General features: G+C 40.0%; 1 protein-coding gene across 3 annotated transcripts in view; it reads right to left on the bottom strand.

The window, feature by feature from the left end:
- ATP2A2 (ATPase sarcoplasmic/endoplasmic reticulum Ca2+ transporting 2) overlaps window positions 1-25,758 on the bottom strand; it is a 32,524-nt gene extending 6,766 nt beyond the window's left edge. For all 3 annotated transcript variants that reach the window (XR_012787710.1, XM_075568205.1, XM_075568204.1), the window contains exons 1-18: window positions 25,592-25,758; window positions 24,378-24,395; window positions 24,171-24,253; window positions 21,458-21,562; window positions 17,544-17,682; window positions 13,658-13,738; window positions 11,107-11,192; window positions 10,048-10,512; window positions 6,560-6,648; window positions 6,066-6,168; window positions 5,482-5,613; window positions 5,270-5,392; window positions 4,770-4,988; window positions 3,562-3,897; window positions 2,843-3,063; window positions 2,157-2,359; window positions 1,744-1,829; window positions 1,282-1,415 (exon numbers count right to left, since the gene is read on the bottom strand). Coding sequence is in view for 2 of the 3 variants with exons in the window: in XM_075568205.1 (XP_075424320.1) it covers window positions 1,282-1,415; window positions 1,744-1,829; window positions 2,157-2,359; window positions 2,843-3,063; window positions 3,562-3,897; window positions 4,770-4,988; window positions 5,270-5,392; window positions 5,482-5,613; window positions 6,066-6,168; window positions 6,560-6,648; window positions 10,048-10,512; window positions 11,107-11,192; window positions 13,658-13,738; window positions 17,544-17,682; window positions 21,458-21,562; window positions 24,171-24,253; window positions 24,378-24,395; window positions 25,592-25,709 (2,741 nt within the window). In the remaining variant the exon portion in view is untranslated. The remainder of the gene's footprint in view (window positions 1-1,281; window positions 1,416-1,743; window positions 1,830-2,156; window positions 2,360-2,842; window positions 3,064-3,561; window positions 3,898-4,769; window positions 4,989-5,269; window positions 5,393-5,481; window positions 5,614-6,065; window positions 6,169-6,559; window positions 6,649-10,047; window positions 10,513-11,106; window positions 11,193-13,657; window positions 13,739-17,543; window positions 17,683-21,457; window positions 21,563-24,170; window positions 24,254-24,377; window positions 24,396-25,591) is intronic.
- Window positions 25,759-26,596: the final 838 nt, after the last annotated feature.

Genomic DNA, 26,596 nt, shown 5'->3' on the forward strand with positions numbered 1-26,596 from the left:
CAAACAAATGACATATTCCTCAAAATCTGGTGTGGGCCTGAAAAAGAGAACCAAGCTCTGGTTTAATCCCTTTGCTACTGAATGGTCCTGAACGCTGTCAGCTGTCAAAGAAGCCAAAGTTTATTCACTGGGAATTAGAGCAAATTCTAAACATGGCACTGGTACACGTACGGCATTTTTCAGTAGGCCACCAATACATTGTTTAGCCAAGAGATACTTCAACCTATTGAATGGCCGTAAAAAGCACTCAGTGAAGCACTCTGCACAGACAATTACTTTTTATATTTGGAACAGCTGCCTGAAATTCAGTTAGACTCAGATTCATACTCCCCCCCTTCCCCCCCCCCCACCCAAAGCAATAATCTGTAGTTCAGATGTGGCAGCCAAATAAAACATGTGGAGATTCTGGGCTTGTTTACATGACCCCAAATCTAAATGTTTTACATTGTGATATTTCAGGGACATGAATAAAAGCTATTTAGGGATTCATAGTTGCATTAAGTGTCATGTACAAAGCTTTTATTCTAACCAACTATACATGTTGGAAATCCCTTAGAAGTAAGCAAGCCTAATAATGCTCGCCACAATAGCACCACAATAACATTGGAGTGGTGTTTTTCTAAGCACACGGTGCAGCGTTTCAGTGGCGACTGTGTACATTCGGCAAGCGGGAAAAAAAAAAGAAAGGGTCACAACCAGAATGTTGGAAACGGTCACCACGTATTTTAGAGCAAAATTGTGGTTATATGGTGTACCCAAAAATCAGATAAACAGAATTATGCATTAATAAACCTTTATGCTCGATTGCATAATATTATGCAATAGTACTACAATGTTACATCTTCGTTTGCCTATCGTAACGCGGATTCAATGAGTGAGCTCCCCCTTCTCTCGTCTGCTTCGTCTATAACTCCTTTTAGATGAACAACAGGCTGGTATAAGCCCTCAATATTACCAACAGTGCAATCATGATCTAGTAAAATATTTGCTCATCATAGTATTTCTCATATGGTGTGTGTAATGTATATCATTTTGCCCTGTGCTGTAATTCGTACAACATTAAAAAGTTGCAAGAGTTAAGCTACGTAACGGCTTCCACCATATGCAAAGTAAAATGGACTACCTGCTGGAAGATGCTACACTAATCTAAATGGCACACCCCTTTCATCTTGGGCACATGAAATATGGTTCACAACACGTGCTAAGATATATATATATATATAAATAAAAAAACCCTAAATGAACTACGCAAACGTTTGACCTTATATTAGTTGTAGTTACCTGTTAAGGGCATTACACATCTCTATAGTAACGAGGACAGAGAGCGCCATGGTCATCGGATAAGGGGACTCGAAAATTTCACACGCAACGCCTTCAAATTCAGGGTTGTCCTCTTTGCACTGCAGAAAATGGCTCTAAAATGAACAAGAAAGTATATGGTCAATGTACTTGGTCACAATGGACTAGAAATGCATCAAGGTAAAGAATGTGTTTAATAATTATGGAAACCGGTTAGTTAGAAGTGTTGATGCACTACATTGTAACAAATGTCACTATAATCCCGATATCTGCCTACCTTGCAAATAAAGTCATGTCAACAGGTAGACATGGATTGTATATTCCCCCCCCCCCTTCCCCGAAGACATTACACTAACATGGTAAGCTTCCAATATATTAAAAATCAGGTATAAATTGAGCCAGTAACTTTACAATAAGGAATCTGAAGTGAGGAAAAGGATTTACCAGCTGGTAGTAGGTTATTCTCGGACCCTCTTCAGTTGCAATGAACCACCAGGCAGCAGCACCAACTGTAGCAGCGCCAACATAACCTATGGAAAACGAGACGTTAAACTTCTGTAGTCATGGACTATAAAAGTGTGTTGTGCTAATGCGTCAGGGTTACTAGTGCAGTCCCCACCAGTGTTAACAGATTGACCATGTTGCACGTTTTAGCACGACGACATGCCGAAAACAGTTACGGTAATAAAACTTGAGGGGAAAGGGCAAAACACTGTGTGCACGGCCTACTTTCCACGGTCTGACTGAGCCAGAAAGTGCAGCAGATGTAAATTAGTGGATAATGCAATCCAAACGTTTTTAAAAATCGAAACAAACTGCGTCGGTTATGAAAGCAGCGAGACTATTATTGCACTTACATCCAATAGCCAGATAACGAAAGAAGAGCCAGCCACTGATAAGTGGTTCCTTAGGATTCCGTGGGGGCTTGTTCATAATGTCCAGATCAGGTGGGTTGAAGCCCAATGCAGTGGCGGGAAGACCATCAGTGACCAGATTAACCCACAGAAGTTGGACGGGTATTAAAGCTTCAGGGAACCCCAGAGCAGCAGTCAGGAAAATACTAAGGCAGAAAAAAATAAAAAAAATAAAAGTTAATGAAAAATCCAAGACACGGCCCATAACAAAGGCAATTTTTAGGGCGCGCCCATAAAGATAAAACTAGAATTGATATAGCACAAGTATGGCCGTCTTCTTGGGAGTACTCGTATATTTACAGTAGATAAACTACAACGGATATAGAAAGTTTGTGCAAAGGTATTTTGCATTGTACTACTGTGCATTTAAAAAGAGGATCGTACAACACTGTTTAAGGTCCTTCTTGCAGTGTTTGAGCGGTTTAGAATAGTCTAAAAACTTCTTATATTTAGAATACAATTTCCACTTACCCTAGTTCCAACATCTATAATGATGTACATGTCCTATGCAAACTGATAATATTCACATACTTAAAGCTAGTTAGACACCCAGTCCCACCATTACCCCAAGCTTTTTCCTCATAGGATTCAAATCACATTCAAATAAATATCCACTTTAATATTCATACCAAACTACTTCTCCAACATTAGAAGAGATTAGGTATCGGATAAACTGCTTCATGTTGTTGTAGATGGCACGTCCTTCTTCTACGGCTGCCACAATGGTAGAGAAATTGTCATCAGCCAGCACCATTTCAGAGGCACTTTTAGCCACAGCTGTGCCCGATCCCATAGCTATTCCGATCTCTGCTTTCTTTAGCGCTGGCGCATCATTTACACCATCACCGGTCTACAAGAGACAATTTGTAATGAGACCAATTCTAACAAACAATATTACCTGCTAAAATCACATGAATACCATTGTGGTTCAACCACTTAAAGCATTTAAGAGCATGCCAACTTCTCGTGTAATAAATGTAATTGAATACACATTTTTATTCAAGCATTCTTTTGTTGCGGAAGGACCTTGGATTGTCATTAACAGCAGTTGCCATCTGTATTGAACTCAGACGCAAAGTTTGTTTAGGAACAAACCTACTTTGCATTCCTCAATAATAAATAAATAAAATGTCAGAAGAAAAAACACTTTTCGCTCTCGAGATTTGCCATTAAAACAAAAAAATAGCCATGACCATAAAGCATTCAATCTTATTTGCACTAATTTGTTACATTGTAAGATCTTAAGGGAGGGGACACCTTCCAATATGCATCGTGTGTGGTACTATATCCTTACAATAATGTATGCAAGTTGCACACTTGTTGGTAACATAATACAATCCTTTCTTACCATGGCTGTGATCTCATCAAAAGACTGCAGGAACTCTACAATTTTCGACTTATGAGAAGGTTCCACACGAGCAAAGCAGCGGGCATTCAAAACAGCGTCCCTCTGTGCAGCCGGGGACAACTCATCAAATTCACGCCCTGTGTAAGCCTTATCTGTCACATCTTCATCTTCACGGAAGATACCAACGCGGCGGCAAATTGCAATAGCGGTTCCCTTGTTATCTCCTGTAATCATGATCACTCGAATGCCGGCCAGTCTACACAGTTTTACGGAAGCAGCCACTTCTGTTCTTGGAGGGTCCAACATGCCGACACAGCCAACAAATGTCAGATTGGTCTAAAAAAAAAATAAAAAAAAAAAATAAACACATATTGACCTGAACTACCAAAGGAAAAATGTAGTGAATAGCAGAACTGAATGCTGCAAAAGCCTCTACTACATCAAGGAAAAGGCTTTCATGGAGCAGAGTGCATTACAGTAGTAGGCTTTGGATGGCAGCCTCTTCCACCCACTTCTAGAGTCCGCCATTTTGCACTGTGAACACCAACATTTTCATCTGCTTTTATAATGGAGGTAGAAATTGGTGGAATAGCAAGGCTATTAGAAAATATATGTATAGATGAGATGCATTATGCGGAGCTGATTTTTTTTTTTTTTTTTTAATTCAACAGGAGTCTCAGCTGTACAAGAAATAGATCAATCCTAATCCAGTTTTAAATATACCACAGTCCTAAAATTCAAAAATCAACTGCTCTGTATAAAAAACACACAAAAAAAAAAATATTCAATTATTTTCAAAAGTGATTTAAAGAATGTATGGCTTCATAGTCGTGTGAAAAAAATAAAAATTACAATTTCACAAGTGTGTCACCCAATAAAGACACTTTCTGGAATAAAAAAAAATAAATAAAAAAATGTTTGGTGTGAAAAAAAAAATAAATAAAGTTATTTGAAATGTAATCCAACGTTAACGGTCACTGATTGCCGATTACGCAATTCATTCACAGATGTCCCCACCGTCCGTGATAGCCCTTAACTGAAGGTTTTCTAACCAGTTTGTGAAAGTGCCACCATTTTTTTTGTTACCAGTTTGTCCCCAAGAGCTGGTAAACACCTTGACCTATAAAACAAGCATGTTTTAAATAGCTACCACGCCTCTCTAAATGAGACCGCATGTGGATGTGAGCAAAAAGCATTTAAAGGCTTACCTCATAATTGATGAAATTGGTCGACTCCTCAAGCTTCATGTCTTCTTTTCTTGTTGGATTATCGTGCGTTGCTAAAGCCAGACAACGCAGCGTGTCTCTGCCAGATCCCCACTCCCTGATAACACCCATAACCTTCTGCTTAACTACTGCAGTTAAAGGCACTCTTGAGCTTCCAACACGAATATGGGTACATCTTTCCATCAAGCCTTCCGGAGCCCCCTATGGGATAAAAAGAACATTATGCTTATTTATATTTATTTATTTTTAACACACTGTTGCCACCTCAGGAACGAAATGGTTAATACAGACAGTGTGTCTTATGAAGGCAACATTTTAGGATTTCAGTTACCTGCTTTAATGCTCGCTTGCCAAACGAATTACAACATAATATAATTTACTTGCTTTGCTCATGCACATGTGGAGCACACATCTAGAACGACTTAAAAGAACGCTAAACTCCCCTGTCACTGTGTTCCATTAGCTGCCTACATCTTACTTGCCTTTACAAACATTTTGCTCATGGAAGTGCGACTGGGTTTATTTGGTGTACAGTACACAGACATGGACTTCCGGTCTCTCGAAAACTCCAACGTTACTTCCTTCTTCATCAGTTGTTTTATTACCTGCAAATAAGACATTGACGGTATATTAATTTTGTACAAAATGAAGCTTGCCGTTACAGGAACGCTACAGAAAGAATGCACGAACTGACCGAGTTGCAAGCGTTTGCACGTTCAATTTTGGTAAGCCCTTTCAGATCAGTGTCGAAAACATTCATCTTCTCAACCAGACAGGTGAGTGCCGTCTCCGTAGCTTCTCCAACTTTCTCATAAACTCCCTTTGCCTAATTTTGGGAGGGGGGAGATAATTAAAACAAAATCAGAAATAAGAGCGAGACTGCACGTTAGCAGGTGTGGTCATCAGCTGATGGCCGTTTTACTACATAAATATATTAAACTGATGAATGCTTTGTATATATTAAATGTACATGTGTGTAATGGAGTGAATTTGAGTTGTTTAACATCAGGATACACCAATCATCTGTCTTCACTACAATACACAAAGGGGGAACCATTGTTGCGGTGTTCTACCTAATTAGAAAGTGTCTCCAACGTATAGAAATGAAACTAGGGCAAAAGCACAAATATTATGGCTCAGTGCGCATGACTAAAGTAACTGTGTACACGCAAAGTAACGGGCTTTCCCCATGGACACGGCCTTTCCACTTAAACAAATGGAATTAAACTAATGTGAAGTATCTCACGCATGGAAGATTTTAGGAATGTTTACACCAACCTCATTAAAGTCCAAAGAAGAATCATTGCAGAGGGCACAGATTGTAGCAAGTTCTATAAGGCCGTCATACTGGTGGCATTTCACCTGTTTGTCATCTTTCAGCCTATTACAGGGTAAAGAAATAAATATATATTTATATATATATATATATATATATATCACACGAAAATCTGCAGAATTTCTGCCTGGGATTGGCATACAGATGCAGTGATTAATCCATTACCGAGGGTGTGGATATAAATGCACTAAGAAACAAATCTGTTGGTGTGGCTGCTGAGAAATAGAAGTGGAAGATTGCTTACACAGTTACATACACGAGGAAGCCACCAACCACTTAATTTGCCCGGATTTAAGGTTTATATATATGTAGGAAAAAAATCCAAACAATTGGTGCTGGAATCAAAACCGTACCCAGCAGCCACCAGCAACAAACTTAAAAGATGTAATTTAACGTGCAAGTGATTATTAAAGAGCAGTAAAGTGTATATACTTACACTTCTCCCATGGGAGCATATGTGGAACCAGTTATAGAAAACTCGTTCAGAAAACAATTATCTCCTTCCAACCGATCCACAACAAACATCTGCAGGAGAAAAACGGCAGGAGGATTAATGCTGGTTAGAAGTCTATACTGCAGGGGAATGTTTAATGACGATTTAAAAAATTCTAATTACAACATTTGCCCTTTAAAATAAGCATTTCTGGAAACCTCCACCCTAGCCTAGCACATTTTTCCGCCAGACATTTCTAACGTTTACCCGATTGTCAAATGATTCCTTCCCTAGAAAACCAGCCATTCCTATGGTAAACAGGCCATCAATTGCTTACCACTGGCCAGAGCATGAACACAAAAATGGGAAAGGGATGTATGCTCTAAATAAAATGGGCCACAAAATTGACGATGTTACTAAACATTTTTACACAAAACATGTTGATTAATAAGCACAGATTTGGGCAGATTACTCCTGTGCATTGCAGGTTGGAAGCAGCAATACTTTGAATTTTGCAGCAAAACAAAACAAAAACCCCTTCTGACAATGCTTTTCATTAAGTTAAATATGTTAGCTACCATGCCGCGTTAGGGCACTGCAATACCTTTGCTATAGCAGATAGTGTCAGCAAACAGGTTAAGTAACAAATGTGTGTAAAGATTATGCTCCACAGGTTAACCATTGCCATATTTTCTGGCTTTTTTCTTTTAAAAGAGAACGCCTACTTTGACTAGGGCGGTTATGCAATAACACTGCAAGTAGTCTCCTACTGAATACTGATCAGCAACTGCTTTGTCTCTCCTGGGTGGACATGGTATCGTTTAACTTTGTATGGATCAAGTAAACACCAATTATTCACGTTACTAAAGAACAAGTCATATGTTTGTATTTTTTTTCAATTATACAAAACGCTCAATAAACCACATTGCAAAAGGGGTTTCAACATTTTAAATTCTGGTCTGCTACAATTTCAAAGTAAAAAAACAGAGTCACGGACCAAGGAGCAAGTGAAAAATCTATTATTCCTTTGGATTATTCAATCATTGTGTGGCCCCCTCAAGCAAAGAGGTGATTTGAAATGAAAACCGTCAACACACAAACAGTTTTATTTTATGATTCTATCAATATCTCGATCCCATTTCTAGTTAGAATGCTGTGAGGGATGGAATCATAACGGATTTCATGGGTGAACAGTCAATTTAACAGCCAGACAATACACCACAGGCTGGACTGACCAATCGTAACAAATGCAGGAAATGATTTTTTTGAAGTACTACTTAAATCTAGCATTCAAGGTGACATTGGGCATGAAGGCAATACACTGCTTAGTTAAGCAAGGGGCCAAATATAATTGACAAGTTAATAGTTTAGCGATTCAATTAAAAATGCAATATACAAAAGTTAATGTGACAAAATTCACTTTTCCATGTTACTGGCTGGAATGGTGAAGGGAAAACGGCTCACTTTACTCCGTAACCCATTCTGTAAAGTACAAAAGACATGGGCTAAAATCTCCAAATTATATAGATTATTCAAGGTGTGGTTGAAGCCTATCCCAGCTTCACATTGCAAAGCCAGTATAACCAGCCCCACACACTGATGAGACCCCAAAAAGTCGAAACAGCAGTTTGAGCAGGTTTACTGGCTCTGCACTTTAACCCAAGCTCTGCTGAAAAGCAGCAGGCATAAGCTTATAGGGGTCCATGTCAAAATGGAATTTAAGCAAAAGATGACTGCTAATGTGCATGTAATTTCCCAGAATCCTTTGCAGCAGTGGAAGCACGTTAGGAGAGCATGGTGAAAAGCAGGATTGCCGACCTGTGAAAGTGGGATTTTCATTTACCAAATTAAATATGTTACTCAACATGTGTGTGCCTGTTTAAGGACAATGTCCTTATGCCAATTGGCCTTGCCAGATGGATAAGTATGGATCTTATTTACCTATTAGAAAAAGTCTCTTTAGCCAATGTCCTCACACATCCTCTACATACAAGTTTAGCCACACAAAAATTACTTTAAAACTATATTGTACGTAAAACAACATTTTTATGTCAGTTAAAATTGTAATCAGTTTAGGTTCAAAATAGCCAATTGAAGCTTTTGAATACATAAAATAATCTAGAATTACATGAAGATGTATTGTATAATCTCTGCCAAAACAGGAGGATTTGCTTAACTGTATACCCCAAATTATGTCGAAGTGAACAAAACCAGTCGCACCACAAGCTATTATACAGAGAATACTGGGGTTGGGCAATATTCTCACAATAATGATATTAAGACATGTAGCGTGATTAAGAAAACTCATTAAAAAAAAAAAAAGTTAAGTTTTTAAAAAAAAAATTTTTTAAATGAAAGGCAAGGTATTATTTTGTTTTAACATATTACTTCTGCCTATCACAGAACATCAGAGAAATGGGGGGTGGGATCAGGCGGAAGGGGGTAAAACCATCTTCCAGAGGTGTGTGCTGGTATTATTGAGCACTGAATGCATGTGTCCCCAGATATTCCTTCTATCAGGCTGCAGTGACAAACGGTCACTACTACGCCAATGACTTCCATAGGCGAGAAGTATAGCAATAACACATTCAATGTCAAACATTGTTATTATCTTATCGGTATATACTGCCCAACTCTAGTCACCAATGCCACTAAATTCATAAGACACCAAGAAGAGTCCGCTCCCTGGCGCCTTGTATATTGGCGTTAGAACAGTGGCTACCAACTGTATTTCCCCTTAACTTTTTACATCTGTGTCAATGTCACTTACAAGACCTATATTTAACATCGCTTTACTTTTTAACGCTGCAAAAGTTGCGTCAATATTGTGCTGGTTCTTAGCTTGCCATTAGCAGAGGGAAACAGTCAGATTACTGCAGAGTACCACCTGGTGTGGCAGTAAGCATCAACAGCGATGCTCTTACCACAGAGGTGGAGTATTCACTGGTTTAGAGGACTTGAGGGCAGTCGGTGTGATCCAGCAGAAACATTTTTTGGGGGTCTCGGACGTTTAGCGTCAGTATAGTTGAGACTTAATTTCCTTCGAAGTAAATATTTCTGTATTTTAAAAATTGGATGTGGCAGTCAAATCTCAGGCTTTCAAACAGGCAAATGTATACATCAAGCCACAGATGTAGCATTGGGCTTCTGTCGCTTGTTGTATACATTTACCACGCTCAATAGCTCTCCTTTTTGACACATTTTATTGGGGCTCAGGGGTTCCTAAAATGACCTTGCTGGGGTTCTGTGTTTTTCAAAACAGGTGAACCAAGGAAAAGCATCGATTAAAACAAAATGTTTTTGTATAAATAGCGTGACGATTTATACACTTTTTTTTTTTACAGGAGCAGCAGATGAGTTCCAAAACCAGCAAGAATCACCAGGTATTGTGCAACGTTTAAAAGAAATCCCTTTAGGACTGGAAGAACTTGTCAACACACTTCTATGATGTGCTGTAGGAAAATACATGCTAAAAGGCCCCACCCACTTACCCTACAGACAGACATCTGGTTAGTAGTCAGGGTACCAGTCTTGTCAGAGCAGATAACCGAGGTGCAACCCAGCGTTTCCACAGACGGCAAGCTCCTAACAATCGCATTCTTCTTGGCCATTCTTCTGGTCCCCAAAGCCAAGCAGGTGGTGATGACAGCGGGCAGCCCCTCCGGGATAGCAGCAACAGCAAGGGCCACTGCAATTTTGAAATAGTAAATGGCTCCTCGAATCCAAGACCCTCCATGGACAGGATCATTGAAGTGCCCAATGTTGATCAACCAGACAGCAACGCAAATTAAGGAGATCACTTTTGAAAGCTGCTCCCCAAACTCATCCAGTTTCTGCTGCAGGGGAGTCCTCTCTTGTTCCGTTGCAACCATTTCATCACGAATCTTTCCAATTTCGGTGTTCACTCCAGTTGCTATAACTACCCCAATAGCTTTACCAGCTGCAATATTTGTACCCTGAAAAACATTAGTTATATTGATCAACATGCTACTTTATATTAGTTGTATGTGTTACAGGTGTGCGTATATCTGTCTGTACACTAGCCATAGTTATGCCAATAGATTCTTTAGGGAGTTGTGTAATACACAATTACAAGAGGTGGGGGAAAAAAAAAAACACATGTCCATCAAGTTCAACCTTTACTACATTTAGACAACATATACTGATCCTATATTTGTACTTGCAGTATAAGGATCCAGAGAAAGCAAACAAAAAACCCCAGTGAAATATATATCTCATAAGGGGAAAAATAAATTCCTCCCTGACTCCAAATATTGGCAATCAGATTACTCCCTGGACCAACATTCTTCCCATTTGGTATATCCCTGTATACCGTTCCTTTCTAAAAAGAAGATATCTTTTGCATCTGCCATCACAGTCTCCATGGGTAATGAAATAAAGCAACATGGAGTAGGACAGGTTTTCAGGATATCCCGGCTTCAGCACAGGTGGCTCTGATTGAGCCACCTATGCTGAAGCAGGGATATCCTGAAAACAACCTGTTGGAGTGTTGTAGAATCAGAACAGCTGTCCGAGAGAAGTATACTTACGGAGAAGAGCATGTTCTTTTTGTCTTGGTTTACAGCACGAGGATCAGGGACTGGGTCAGTGTGTTTGATAACAGACACAGACTCTCCTAAAAAAAAAAAAAAAAATATGATCAAGATATACGTTGTAGTAGGAGAATAAGATATTTCCTTTCAAGGCAGGCATAAGTGAACGTACCAACAGAACCACTCAGAACATTGGGTCACCGAAAGAAACATGCAGGGAAGAGATTAGAAAAACAAAGCCCTTCACTCCACTGGGGATTTAGTTCATGTAAACAGTGTATAGCCAAGAATGTGTGCTTTAAAGAAAGGTCTCTCTCTCCATAGTAACAAGGCAGTTAAGTGAAACAGTCGTTGCAAACTCAAGACATACATTAAAGTAAAGAATGGTATATTTTATAGTTGGAAGCAAAAGGAAGGGATTTAACCATTGTAGTTTGAAATACCAGCAAGGTAAATTAGAATTCATCGGTATACTGGTTTGTTGATGGTGCCTACACAAAGCATTAAGAAAGGTGTCTGGAAGTGATTTAAAAATCCAACTTTTTAATAGAAATCCATGTATATAGCACAAATTAGCAGAAATATATTTCATTTTTACACAGGGACAGCAAGTCGTTTATATTCATACATGTTTATTCTACAGTAGTCGAACCCCTCTGCTTTACTACACGCATGGTATAAAGAAACATGCTGGCATTCCAGGAGGCAGTCCTGACATCCACTAATTTCAGCTTTTTTGGATGGTAACAATATACCAATATACCACCCCCCCCCCCCCCAAAGTAGCTCAGATGCAGAGAGATGAACACACTGCTTTCCTGACTGGGGGTTTGTTTTTATTATTCATCATATCCCAAGAGTATTACACAGTGTTGCAGCAGCACAAGTTATTTGTGTCAGTTACACTTCATAAAAAAAAAGCTTATCAAAATACAGACCAAAAAATTCTCTGCATACAGGATTGCACCTTGTAAAGGCGCAATCCATGCAATGTCCTTCGATAGATATGTACAAATCAGTTCTAGAGTATTAGATAATACTACATTCTTTTTTTAATATAAGGGGGCATCCTTTGATTTCTATAACAGGTTTAAAACCTCCCCAGCCGTACATGATCTTTGCAACACTTTCCCGTGATCATTTGTTGCCAATATTCCCTACAGTTTGAGCTACTAACAATAAATAATGTTACCTTAGTAATACAAGAATACATTGTAGCTGCCGAGTTACACTGACTGAAGCATTGGTTGAAACTGAAAGGCGGCCATTTAGTGAACCCTGGGAAGCAGGATCTTTGCTGATCGATCACGGAAGAACGAATCGATCAGCAGCTTAGGTTATTAGTTATCAATAAAGGCAATCAAAGGCTGCACAAATTGCTTTAAAAAAAAAAAGCAATATAATGTAAGAAAGATTGTACTTATACCATCATATAACCAGCTTTATGCTCAGTATCACTTTAGCCTCTACAACATTCAGAAGCGCAATGTTAAACTGCCTACAATAGTGTTAAGTATAAGCAATTATTCCAAATAGCCCTTCACTTTTCCTCTTTCCATTAGCAAAAAGGTATTATTAAACATGTTTTCACTCTTTACCACAGTGAGCGCGCCCCACATGTTACCGTCACAGCGCAAAAAAAAACAAAAAAGTGTGCATCGTACTAAAATAAATAAATTTGTATTTTGCTACAAAGGAGAAATGTATCGTATAACAAAGTTCTAATATCTGTAGTCCCACTGAATTATCTTTACAGTGTTCATCTTTTACAGTGAGGTTGTGTATGTCTGCCAAATATCCTCTGGTCTTGGCAGATCTTGACATTATTCCTGCTCAGAATGGTGTATACTTGAAGCAAGTATTCAGAAACATGCGTAACGCCTTTATGAAAAAAATTCCAACGTATTGCAACACTGCGAAACCAATGTAATATTTATAGACCTCACTTGTGAGCACTACTGTGGCTGCAAATGCATATGCCCTAATCAGACATGCCATGGTATCTAAAGGTTGAGGCATCACATAACTGGGAGTGTAACAAGGCACCGTAAGATAATACTTCTTGTATTAACCAATTAAGGTAGCCACGCTCACTCAGAAAGACGACTACTGAAATGCCAAGGAAATGATAGGACTGAAAAAAGAATCTGAAACAATATACGCACGGTAAAAAAACAAAACCTTTATTTAAAATAATAATAATAAAAAAAATAATGTTACTGACACCACCATGTTTTCTGTCGCATACAATGCAAAAAATACTTGGACTATACCAGGGGTGGCTACCTCCAGTCTTAAAGGGCCATCAACAAGCCAGGTACTGGGGATATCCCTGCTATAGCACAGATGGCTCCATCGATGGAGCTACCTGTGCCGAAGCATGGATATCCCCAGTACCTGCCCAGGTTGGGGGCCCTTTAGGGGGAGTTGGCCACCCCATGGCTATACAATCTGCAGGATTACCAGCAAACCCTTCTCAGCAGTGTGAGCGCCTCCGTCAAAAGCAAATAAACCATTTTACACAATGAAAAACGCACTTGTTACATACCTGTGAGGATAGACTGGTCCACTCGTAAAGTTGTAGATTTGATTGAAGTTAGTCGTATGTCTGCTGGTACTTTGTCACCAACTATAAATTTAAGAATGTAGAAATGCGTTACCAAGCTTTAGTACATAACCTATTAAGCGCAGGGGCGCGCAAACTTTTTTTTGCTGCGCCGCCTCTGCCTGTTCTGCTCCGGTGGTGCGCGGCATCATGTGCCATGGACAAGTCCTGACGCCGGCAAAGTGAAGGTAAATTTAGAGTTGCAGGGGTCTCATGCGATCTCCCGGCATTTAATTTAAATGCATTGGGGGGGGGGGGGGGGGGGAGGGGCGCAGGGCCCCTGCAACACCGCACCCCCCCGCCCCAGAAAGATCTTGCACCGCTGTATTAAGGACTGACAACATATACATTAATCTCAGTATCAGAAGTGCTTGCCATGAACCAATATGACAATGCATAAAAGTCTCTTATGCCATGAAGTTTACAACTTCAGGCAAAGAACCCATCAATAGAGATAGGCGAATCCGCCCAAAATCAGTTTCCTTGATTTTCAATCCAAAATCCGTTTGGCGGTGTAAAAGCCACAAACCGATTTGGTTGTTTTTAATCTGTGCGGATCAAAAAACGCCATTGGATACAACCAGTGGACTGATTTGGATACTACAAATTCACGCACGGGTTGCAGAATCCAGAGTGTATTGGTAATACAAATTCTGCAAAATGCCCCTTTTGAGATTGAGCCACTGAAATCCGCGGACCAAAGGAAACGGATAATCTGCGGCGGATCCAGAGTCGCAAAAACAAAACAAAGACGGGAACAGGAGGAGCAGAGAAGAGGTCCATTTCCTGTGCATGATAAGACAGAACTATACAAAGGGGTAGGTAAAGGAATTCAAATTCCCAAGATTTAGGTCACCATGTTTACAAAATAAAAACCACTTTTAAATGTGATTGGCTTATTGTGATTTCAGGCAGCATATCATTTAACCCGTTTGCTACCAGTCTACAATGACAGGCTTAAGTAATCTTATTCTATTAGTTGAACAAACACCAAAACGCAACCTTGTATCAAGGATAATTATACCACACGTCAATTCAAACCTGGCTGAAGATCCATTAAAACAGAATAGATTCCAGTCAAACTTAAAATGTCAAAGCTTTGTACTCTAGGTAGATGTTAACAGTGGACAAACTGAACTCCCATATCACGATACTGCAGGGACATGAATGCGCTTTAGCCCTAGTGGGACTGCTTATGCAATTAGTAGCAATAGTTTGTTTGAAGATCAAGTTAGACACTTTGTAAGATCTAGGCTGGTTAAATAAAAGACCCTCCTTACTAGGACAGCTAGACTCATTTCCAGTTTTTACCAATATTTTCTAATGAAAACTAATCTTGGCCAGGGGGTGTCCTTGAGCAGAGCAAGAAAAAAAATAGCACTGGCTCAACAATTATCAAGGCCAAAAATGGGAAAACTATTTGAATATGCTCCCCTGGTGTTGCAAGGTTTATATGTAGATATGATAGCAGCTGGTTTTTAGCCATCACAAATCAGCAGGATAATTCTATTGTCCAAGTAGTACAGGTCCCAACAGTTTTGCATATACGCCAGGTTTCTTTTACAGTTTTAAAAGCTATGGTTCTACCAGTTAAAAACAATACTACAAGTGAAACAGACAATTCCAGTCTTCTGCGATTCTGGCCATGAAAGTGCATGTGACAATAGCATTGTTCCAAAGTCTAATTCAGGGAGGCCATGCATTCAATGAAGTCAAACTAAAGTGGTCTTAACGGATATTTGTGTACGTTTGTTATGTTGTTTAAGGACCTGACGTAAGTTGGCATTTCTCACCATGTCCCATCTCCCCACAAAAAAACAGGACACGCTCAGGGGGCAAGATAACAAAAAAAAAAAAAGTTAAACTCCTATACACTTCTGGGAGGATTGCTGCTTTCCAGGTTTATTAACTGAAGTAAAAAAAACTTCAAAAATAGACCAAAGATTAGACTTACATTTAATTAGCACTATATTGCTTAAATTCTCGTGCTAAAAAAAAACTCTGCAATTTGCACATCACCTCCACATTAGTCATATGTCTTAATAGGGCCTTATTGGGGTGCAAGATAGAAATATATATATTTTTTTACTTTCTTTAATTGCTTTGAGATGGTGCCAGGACAGGACACCCTAAACAAGCAGCTATGCCATGTGGTCACACCGGTTGGCAGGAATGCAAATGGTTAGTACGGTTTGGTAGCAGGCTCTTTCACCTCCATTTCAACCAAGTAATTTAAAGGAAATATTCAAGCTGGGCAGACCCAACATTACAGAGTCATGCATTATCCATCTGCAGAATTGGAAAGCTTGGAGGGAAGATGGCGGAGGGCTCTATTCTTTATATTCTGGTGCTTGCAGATGTAGCAAAAAAAAACACCATATCGAAGGAAGTTGAACTGCTGCATGTCTGCAGGATTCCTCATTAAAACATTGACAACCGATTACAAAAAACGCAACAACCAGGAGATTCAAACCACTATTAAAAACAGAGTTAACACGCTTTTAAATGCAGTGACAATTCTTCAGATCATGTCAACTTTGTATTTTTAAATACGTTCCTACAAAAAAAAATAAGCAGCTATCCTGTACACCCAAAAACATTTGACAGCTCTAATCATTTTCACCACTGTCACTAATAACAAATTGGCTTGGGCAAAGATATAGGTCATTGGCACACTGCCTAGAATCCCATTTCCAGATATGCATCCCTGTGTGAGGTGCTCCTGTATTCCCATATATGGTCATCTCTCTACACATTCTATGGCAAAGCCCATACGTACAATACCAAACATAAAGGTATTAGAGCAATGTGTTCCACTAGCATCAACATCTTAACGCAAGTACTGTAGAAGATATTCAATAAATTGCAGCTTTGCCTAGACTTAAAAGCAATCTGACATTTACAGATGTTTATTAAAACAACCTTTAAACCTGCATTTCGCTCCGTTTCACACACACAATAAATTTGTCAGAGGAGAATATATGTTCTATGCCGGAATGGTAGTGCACATTGGCGGCGTCCTTTTAGTTGTGTGACTACCAAGCTTTGAAATTGTGACCTTCCAAAATTAACTCAGTCTTTCATCCTCAAAGCAGATGAAATGAATACCAATTGCCATAACCGCTTTGCAAAGTGCCTTTAAATTTATGACGTCAAGCCAGCATTATTAATGTACAATTCAATTTTTACTTAACCACATGTAAACCTTTCAGTATTTACTGTAATAATCCCAGCAACTGCACACAAAAACAGGGGGGATCTTATTTTTTTTTTAACCTATGGTTTGGATATTGATGAAATGCCTCTTAGCAATTTTAGATATTACACCTGTTTTAGGGGATTTTCAAGACAGATTACTTGTATACTTCTAGTGCCAATTTTCAGAGAATAACCAGCTCCAAACAATTTACAGATCGTGTTTTAATGGTTTTTCAATAAGCAGATTTTAGCAACAAACGAGACAAATCATATTAACATGACCCATCCAAAAATGTTAAACAATTCGATAGCATGGATGACTGATTCCAACAAATGCAAAACTATTGTTCAGTGCATATAAAACTTGGCACAAAAAGTGTGTGGCATAAGATCAATATCCGCAGAAGACATAACAAACCCACTCTTTATCCCAAGTCAATCCACCTTAGCAAATGAATGAATTCTGAAACGTGGACGGTCTCACGCGCAGAGGGGTAGAAACGTGGAAGTCTCACGCGCAGAGGGGTAGAAACGTGGACGTCTCATGCGCAGAGAGGTAGATTTAACATTTTTTTTCACCAATACAAAAAGTTAATTTTAAATATAACAATAGTAAAGATTTTTTTCTTACCAGCTACTTCAACAACATCACCAGGTACAATATCCCTGGCTTTGATCCGTTGTACACTTTTTCTGTCCTGTCGGTACACTTTGCCCATTTCAGGCTCATATTCTTTAAGGGCTTCAATTGCATTTTCAGCATTTCTTTCCTAATGGAAGAGAGGAATGCAAGATTAAGAGCGATTCAAATGCTCACCGACAAAGGGGATGAGGCTGTGCCCTGTGTCACAGATGTACATTTACACAACTCAAGGGAGAAACGTGGCTATAACACACTATTGGAAAGAAATACAGTTAACACTTGAATGAACTATATGTGATGTGTGCAATGTGAAGTGGTAAACAAGAGTAGAGTAAATGTGTCAGGCAAAATATACCAGTGCCATTGAAATTTAAAAAAAAGGTAGTTTTAGTTTATCTGGGAAAAAAATAAATAAATAAAAATAACTCTTAATATTCCATCTTTGAAAATATTCCCTTTACCACAAAAACAGCTTTAGAAAACAATTTTTTTTTTTTAAAGAATGTTAGGGAACGCTAAACCCTCCTAAAAAGATAACAGGCTGCATCATTCAGTGCCACAATTTCTGGTTTGATGAACAAGCAACTGAGCACAACTGTTGGAATGTTGCACCACAAGACTTATTATTTCCCCCTGTAAAGAGCATGGTGTTAGCTTGTCCTGCAGATAAGGAGACCATCGTTACAATATTGCTTTGAAAGGTGAACTATTTGGCCTTCACTGGGGGGGAGATATAAATAAATAAAACACCATGTAGTCAAGGAACGAGAGGGATGTGTTACATTTTATTGGACCAACAAGTAGTTGATATGTTACAAGCTTTACAACCACTCAGGGTCCTTAATCAGGTATGGCTGTCTGAGAGGTTTGAAAGCTTGTAACATAACTACTTTGTTAGGCCAATTACAAAAAAAAATCATCATACCCCCTACTCCCTTTGTTACTACATGGAAGAAAGGACCAACATGGTTTATCCACCCTTCTTTGCTTACTTTGGGAGAGAGAACCCACCCCCCCTAATATTTTGTACAATATGAAGTATGAAAAAAAACTGCACTTTCAGACCTCCTCTGAGAAAGGTACTTATTTCTCTTCATTACTTTGCACCAACATGCAGATTTAGACTACTTTTGACAGCAGTAGAGGTCTGTAGTTTAGCAATAGACATGAAAACTTTTTAACCACACTGGGCAAGATAAGAAACTCACACTACTTCTTGCACTTATATTACAGTGTCATAGAGATTACCATGATATTATCTTTTTGCATTTTTTAAGTGATGGGTTGTAGGAATAATCCTGCATGTTGGTATCAACAATGCAGATTATGCTGAGAATATGCAGAGTAATTGAATATCCACATCCGGCATTTTTTTATATGCACTGTGGAATTTTCTTTGACAAACGTCACTATGGTGGAGAAAAAAAAAAACCTAAATGAGGGAATAGCAAACCTTTTCTTACTCTAAATTAAGGCTCATAATGGAGACTTCATTCTTTTATAGTCTACTTGAAAGTATAATTAAAACCGGCTTATTACATTATCTTTATTGTAGCGTTGAGCAATAGTTGCCAAGAAACCCAAGAAAAAAAATACAAATTGAAACCTATTTTAGTTGGGAAGTACTGGGCGCGGGACGTTTGGCAGGTGGCCATTTAGCCGTGACCGAATGGCAGCCGCCGCCACAGACAGACCCTTTGCCGCACCACCACTTGAATCCCAGACGTTTTAAAGGCAAGTTCTTACTGGTAGGAAGTTAATTTATGGGGTTAACAGGTAAGGTGGGGTGGGGTTTAGGGTAAGGGCATTTACTTATCCTAGCGGCCGGCGGAATGAACCGCGGTTGGACATTTGGTCGCAGCAAACCGGCTGCAACTAAATGTCCTGGACTGCCTCAGAGCTCAAGTCAAATTGAAACAAAATTAAAGTTTCTAGCCCTAACAGTTGTAACGAGGGATCTTATTTCATTCTAAATATGGCTTGATGTTCGTCCAGCTTAAACAAACAAGGCAGAAGATCTTTTTCTGCTAAACTCCAACATAATATTGCTCGCAGGAAATCAGAAACGTCGAGTCCTTTGCAAGTTCCTGCATTTTGATTCTACACGCATACATACCCCCTAACACGCAAAGGAGAAAACCACAATCCAAGTGTTTTAGCAGAGGCCATAATTAACTTATTTTTGAGTGCACAAATAAATGATTATGCAACAGGATATTGCAACACCGGTAACAACGTTCTGAACAGAGCTGCTGAACAGAGCTGCTGAACAGAGCTGCTGAACAGAGCTGCTGAACAGAGCTGCTGAACAGAGCAAGTGACAGCAATTGTAGCCGACAGTCGAGATGTAAAATATAAACACTGTACTAAACACAAAAAGCAGGATTACTCCAGCCTGTTCCATAAACAGATTACATACTAGACAGTCACTGCATTTCTTATTATGCATTTTTCTTATGAACATTTTGAGCTGTACTAAAGTTTTCCAGGATTACACAACTCCCATGTGTGGGCGGTACATAGGAAGGAGTTACAAAAGCTTTTAAGAAATAAGTTACAATTAAGGTAAGTAAATTTTTTTTTTTTTTTTTTACATTAATTTAAAAAAGTGACGACTACATGCATAAAAATGAGTAGATTGCATATTTATGCTCATTCAGAAAGCGTCGATTTCGTCTGCAAGGTCTATCTTACAGTGTGACAACACGCATGTGTTTAACAGAAGAATCTACTACCATTCCCCTCTGGGTATACAACCAAATGCAAATACCTTCAGCAAGAAAAGGTATTCAGAGTACTGGAATAGTAGGTTATCTCTTGTGTGAACCAACAATTGATGTTTTAGGACAATTTTTCGAGAGTTACGATCATCCTCATCAAGTTTAACACACGCAACAACCAAGATAATCTAACAAAGAATGTTTTTACCTTTCCCTCTGATTTTACAACCACCACAAGACAAGTCAATAAATGGATGATAGGTGACCAATGTGGCATGCATGGGCAGTAGTGAGGAAGGGCCAAAAAGATAAAGAATCTCTGATTAGCGCTTTAGAAAATCGCAGATTGAGAGTTCGTTTTCTGGTGTATCAAAAAGCACGAACCATTTTAAATTCAAATGTTTTTCCTTGAGTGGACGGACGATCTGGATTTAGTTCTGGACACCTTATAACGCACATGAATCTGAAATTTATAGCCTTACACAAACCACAAAAACTAGAAGGCCATGGCAAAAACCATCAAGGACATTTAAAAATAGCTCAACAAATGCAGAGGTTTAAATAAAACACCAAGTCAGAAGAACCAAAATATACTTTGTAAAACCAGTCTCCTCCTCATCTGTATTTAATCTTTTAAGGGATCATATCCCCTTTTCAAAAGAGATGGAAATAGCCACATAAACCTTAAAGATTCGAGAAGTATAACGAGTCTTGCCTTGCACACTCATCAAACCTGGCTATGAGCATATTTAGAGTTTACTAGTACTTCTTTACCCACTATTTGCCTTTTCAGATTGCCATTAGATAGGCATTGTTTTTGCGAAACGGGGAATACCGAGGTGCAATTTCTTTGTACAGAAACTATACATGTTAAAAATGGTGTGAGAATCGCCTACAATACAGAAAAGCGTGCATAAACTGATGTTTAAATAGGCAAGGACAAAACCGCCATACTAGGGAGGAGCATCGTACAAGCCAACAAAATAAGCAAGTCATTAAATGACCACAGCTTTTATGTATTATATTTCTCGCCCCATAATAGGATGCAGTGTAAATTTGAATGCAGCCATCTGAAGATATGGATTTAAGATGCATATGTAAAACATAGCCCTAACTTGATATTAAAGACATGCCTTGGAAAGTTACTGCTAAAGCTGAGCCATAGCACAAATATTTACTCACCTGCCACACACCCACAATAGCATTGGCTACCAATATAAGTAAAATTACAAAAGGTTCCACAAAGGCTGTAATTGTTTCTTCACCTTCTTCAAACCATGCCAAAACCTGAAATATGGAAACAAAAAAAGACAATTAAAAAAGGAATGAAAGACTAGAATCCATAAGAAAAAGATGTGATCCATAAAACAAAATAAAGTTCCGGTCCATATAAACTATAAGATATTTATGAGCTCTTATTACATATTTGGCATGCTTCTATTCTAGAGTACATGACCCTCTGGCCTCAATTCCCTAAATAATTATAATTATAAATAGCCCTACTAAATAAAAAAACAGTTATTACATGAACTATGCATGTTCGGCTATGTTTAAAGTAGATCAAAACAATAAAGTTCATCGGAGTCTGCAAACCACGTATACAAATAATAAGATTTCATGCACAGTGTGTCAAGTTGTGTGGCTTAAATACAGGATTTACTAAAAACCACTATGCAGTAAAACAATTTAAAATATTACTACATTCATCTATTGCTAACATTTTCAAAACATGAAGATCTTGATGAAAGACACCAAATGTAATCTTGTTATACCCCGATGGCCAAGTACTACCCTGATATATATTAATAAAAATAAAAAAAATACACTGTGTGTCTAATGCCGTCTCTTGGCGCACTGCACAGCAACACCAAAATGGAATTAAAATGTCATCTGATACGCTGCCATGTTTATCTATCCCGGGAAGTTGACAGCCCGATAGGGAGATGCAACTGTTCATTCAAAATAAATAAAGTAGTGCTGCTTTTGAGCGATTGAGACTTTTTGGCCACTTAAGAAATAGGAAAAAGGGCATATTAAGCATGTGGAGATGATACCCTTTCAAGGAAGGAATAAAAAAATAAATAAATTGTAGTCCGATTGAATAACCTATATTGCAATAATATCAAACATAATACTGATAGCCATTTGGACCATAGCTATTTAGCACGTCGGCATGTGGACATCTTTTCCCATTGACTGGTTGCCCATCATTCGAATACAGGGGTGATAACTCCTGTATCAACGGCCAACAAGCCAGGTATTGGGAACATTCCTGCTTCAGCACAGGTGGTACAGTCATTCTGACAGCCATCTGCTGAAGCAGGGATATCCTAACCTGTTGGTGGCCCTTGAGGACTGGAATTGGTCACCCGTGTGCTTCTGGGTTGCAACTGAAGGTCTTTATGAAAGGTCATGTCCCTTGTTTTAAGTCACTCACCTACATGTAATTAAGGGTTATAATAAAATATGATTTTAAAATCTGTAAGGATATACAAAAAAAAAAAAAAAAAAAAGCCAGATTTCATGGAAGTTCAGATAAATAAATATTTATACCATTTGTCTTCAGAACCCATGTAGTAACATTAAGTATCGTGCAGAAATGTGTATTTTAGACCCTATTCAATTTAGAAAAATGCGGTTTACAAAAACAAAAGAAAGTGGAGTGCTGTAGCAGCCACAAAGACTGCAATAGTGTCAAATGTCAAAATAAAGCCCAGTAACGCAAACACAACCAAATTACAGTTGTTAACACAAATTGATGGGGGGGGGGGGGGGGTTCCAGAGGCATTAATGGACAGTTGGGTCAGGTTTACATTGCTTTATCTAGACATACTGTGTGCCAATAGAAACCTGATCCACATATACATTTAAAAAAAATGAATAGTACTAAAATATGATCTATAGAAAATGGAATAAATGTCAGCTCAAATGATACACCTTAAACCCTGGGAGTCTGGGCTCCGCCACATGAAAACTACAAGCAGAACTCTGACAATGACCTTTCACCTCATTATAGAAATCAGGACAAGTGAAGTGAAACACGTGGCTCTGAATACCTGTTACATGCGCTTTAAAAGGTCAACAGGAAGGTCACAACTTCAACATGTTTTATATTTGATGTGCAAACACAGAAGTACACAATTCATTTTCTTCTTCAAATCAGAAACGGTATAATGCGCAGAGAGAGGCCGTGATACTATGTGATCATATGCAAGATTGAATGGTGGATTTGTAAGGACCAGTCTTTCCACAAAAAAAAAATGGGTCATTTATTTGGAAGGTACACTTAACATGTGTGTGCAGGTATACACGTGTCCAAGGTTAAACTTCAGTGACCTGATTGATGTTACACTTTACACCATTGTATTTCTCACTCTATTCAAGTCCAGATGAGACCATTTTTATATGAATAGATCACACCAAAGGTCAGTTACCAAATGTGAGAAACAATGGTGCCATCTCGGCCATCACCACTTGTCAATGTCAAGAGATTGAATGGTCACCATGTATCTGTGAGGCAAGCAACTTGAATATAGCTCCAAAAAAGTCTTGAGCGTGTGCTGAACCAAAAAGCATGCATTTTAGGCTCATCTGAGAACTGCAGTCAAAGTAGGAAACAATTTGGTCTTGAAGACTAAATCGTATTATCTTTGGCATAATCTCAATAGAGAATCAGGGAAAATGTACCACTGCAGAAAAATTTGTGCTACAAAGAAATCGACTGCTGATCCTTAATTGCATTGCTTTCTAAAGGCTCTCATCTCATCAGCACCCATCTAATCATGCTGACAAAGAATACTCAAAGCAATTAACCTCACACTTCCCAATTTGGCAAAATACATTCATAACTTTGCATTTTACACCGGAAATTAATCTTACTGTTAAACATACTTACAAATGATATACAGGCAGCCAGAAGTAAAATTCTAACTAATAAATCTTCAAACTGCTCAATCACCAACTCCCACAATGTCTTCCCTGAGAAAGAAAACAAAAATAAACATGTCACCGTCTGATATTCACTATTAACTGACACCATTGTTAAACGGCACAATTTATATTAAATAAAAAATAAAATTAAAAAAAAAAAAAAAAAACTCACCTTCTTCCGCTGGTAATTCTGTAGCAGATTAAGGTTTTCCAGGAGCATAAAGGGGGAAAAGAAACATGTATTTAAAGAACAAATAAAATAAATCAAAACAGATCTCGTTCTATAGTTTATTCATCTCACTATGGGATATTTGGATATCAGCGCAATGATGAGCCCGGTAATACCTACAGACCCAAAGAAAACGGACAATGGTTTAATTTTCACAAGTGTGGTACACGGCGATTGCCTCCCCACACTACAGCATGCACTTTGCACTGATAGTCCAGATGGGATGTTGCATTTCAGCCAAGTCATCACTGCAGACAGCTGTGTCACTTCTGCCCTGGATTACAAAGGCTGGGGGCCTCATCAAACCCTTTCCTCTGAATGGAAATAGGAGCGTGTGGGAGATCAGGAAGGCCGCGGCAGAACACGGACCCCTATTTAAACTTCATATTTTTATCTCAATACCATTCCAAGTGCAAGTGTCAGGGGCATATATACAGATTAAACAATGTGTTAGAGGGTCTTTCCTTTCGTAAATTATAATCTATTTCAAGGGCCACTGTGTGGACATCTACATTTAAATTGATTATTTCACTAGAGATCAAGTGGATTAAAAAACAACAAAGCTGACATTAGCTTGCCTCCTCATTCCCCATACTGCAATGTATTACTCCCAGCCTGGGTTTCAGGATCAGACATATGCTGTTTAATGGGCTACGTTACCACCCAGCACAAAAAAAAAACACAACATATTTGCATTGCAGACATGTAAAAAACACACTGAAATCAGAGCTGTCCCCTCACACTTCCCTAATTGCTGCCATCTCTCAATGAGCATTTCCATCATCCCTCCCTGCCGGGGGGTGGAAAAAAGCAACCGGGCTATCAAATAAAAGAGAGGAGGAGGAGGAGAGGGAGAGCACAGATCATATCGCACAATAAAAAGGATGAAATCCCACGGAGGACGGGCAGATGTCACGCAGGAAAGTGGACAGACCGGTTATTGCAAAGGGGAAATAAGGAGGCGCACGAGGTTGCATCCCAGGCAGCCATCTTCTGTGTGATCCGCATCTTTATTGCGGATGCCGGTGTGCACATACCAATCAGGATAACACTTCCTGGGAGAGAAGGGGCGGGGGCTGTCGCGATAGTCGCAAAACCCCTCCCTGCGTCAAAAGGGACGACCACCACCCCCCCCCCCCCACCCGGCCCCTACCTACCGTTCGGCCCCCACCTCTCCTTCTGCTTCTTCACCTGCTCCAGGCCCAGCCCCGTGCTCTCGTTCACGTTGCAGTGGGCCACCACTTCCTCCACCGTCTTGGTGTGCGCGTTCTCCATGCTGGATCCCCCCTCTCTCTCCTCCTCGGTGACCGGCTTCCCCCTCTCTCCCCCTCCTCGGTGACCGGCTTCCCCCTCTCTCCTCCTCCTCGGTGACCGGCTTCCCCCCCCCCTCCGCTTCACGGGAGAAATTCGCACTCCCCTCCCCCCTCTCAATAAAAATGACAGGTCCCTTCAAGGCGATGTGGCCATGAGGCTCCCCCTTCTCCTCCTCAAGTGGTTATACCGGAGTGCCGGTAAACACTCTCTCCCAACCCCCACCCAGGCCGGTCCCACCCCGATGTGTGAATGCGGCGTCCTGCTTGCTTTCTCTCTTTCCTCAGGCCCTAGCTCTCTCTCTCTCTCTCCTCAGGCCCCTCTATGCTCGCCCGCGCGCTCTCCTCAGGCCCCTCTCTGCTGTCCCCGCGCGCTCTCCTCGGGCCCCTCTCTGCTGTCCCCGCGCGCTCTCCTCGGGCCCCGCTCTGCTGTCCCCGCGAGCGCTCTCCACAGGCCCCTCTCTGCTGTGCCCGCGCGCTCTTCTCAGGCCCGCTCTGCTGTCCCCGCGCGCGCTCTCTCCCTGCTTTCCCGCGCAGCTCCGGCTTGTAGTGACGGGCAGCCTCGCGCCGCTGTAGTGTTTTATGGCGAGGCTGCCCCAGCCTCACGGTGGCTGCATGTGGACGACTGCGATTGGTCGGCTTCCTGGCGGGGGGAAGGAGGGGAGTGGTGGAAGGGGGCGGGGGCTTGCGGTTGCCGGCCTCGCCCCCTTTCTAGCAGGATCCAGGATCACGGTGACGTAGCTCGCATTGTCCCTCTGTGAGGGGGGAGGGGGCGGAGCTAGGCCGCTGGTTGCACAGTCTTGGCTCAGCTGAGGATGGAGGGGGCGGGGCTACGGGGCTTTAAACCCACGT

The sequence above is a fragment of the Ascaphus truei genome, chromosome 13, assembly GCF_040206685.1.
Source record: "Ascaphus truei isolate aAscTru1 chromosome 13, aAscTru1.hap1, whole genome shotgun sequence".
Lineage (NCBI taxonomy): Eukaryota > Metazoa > Chordata > Amphibia > Anura > Ascaphidae > Ascaphus > Ascaphus truei.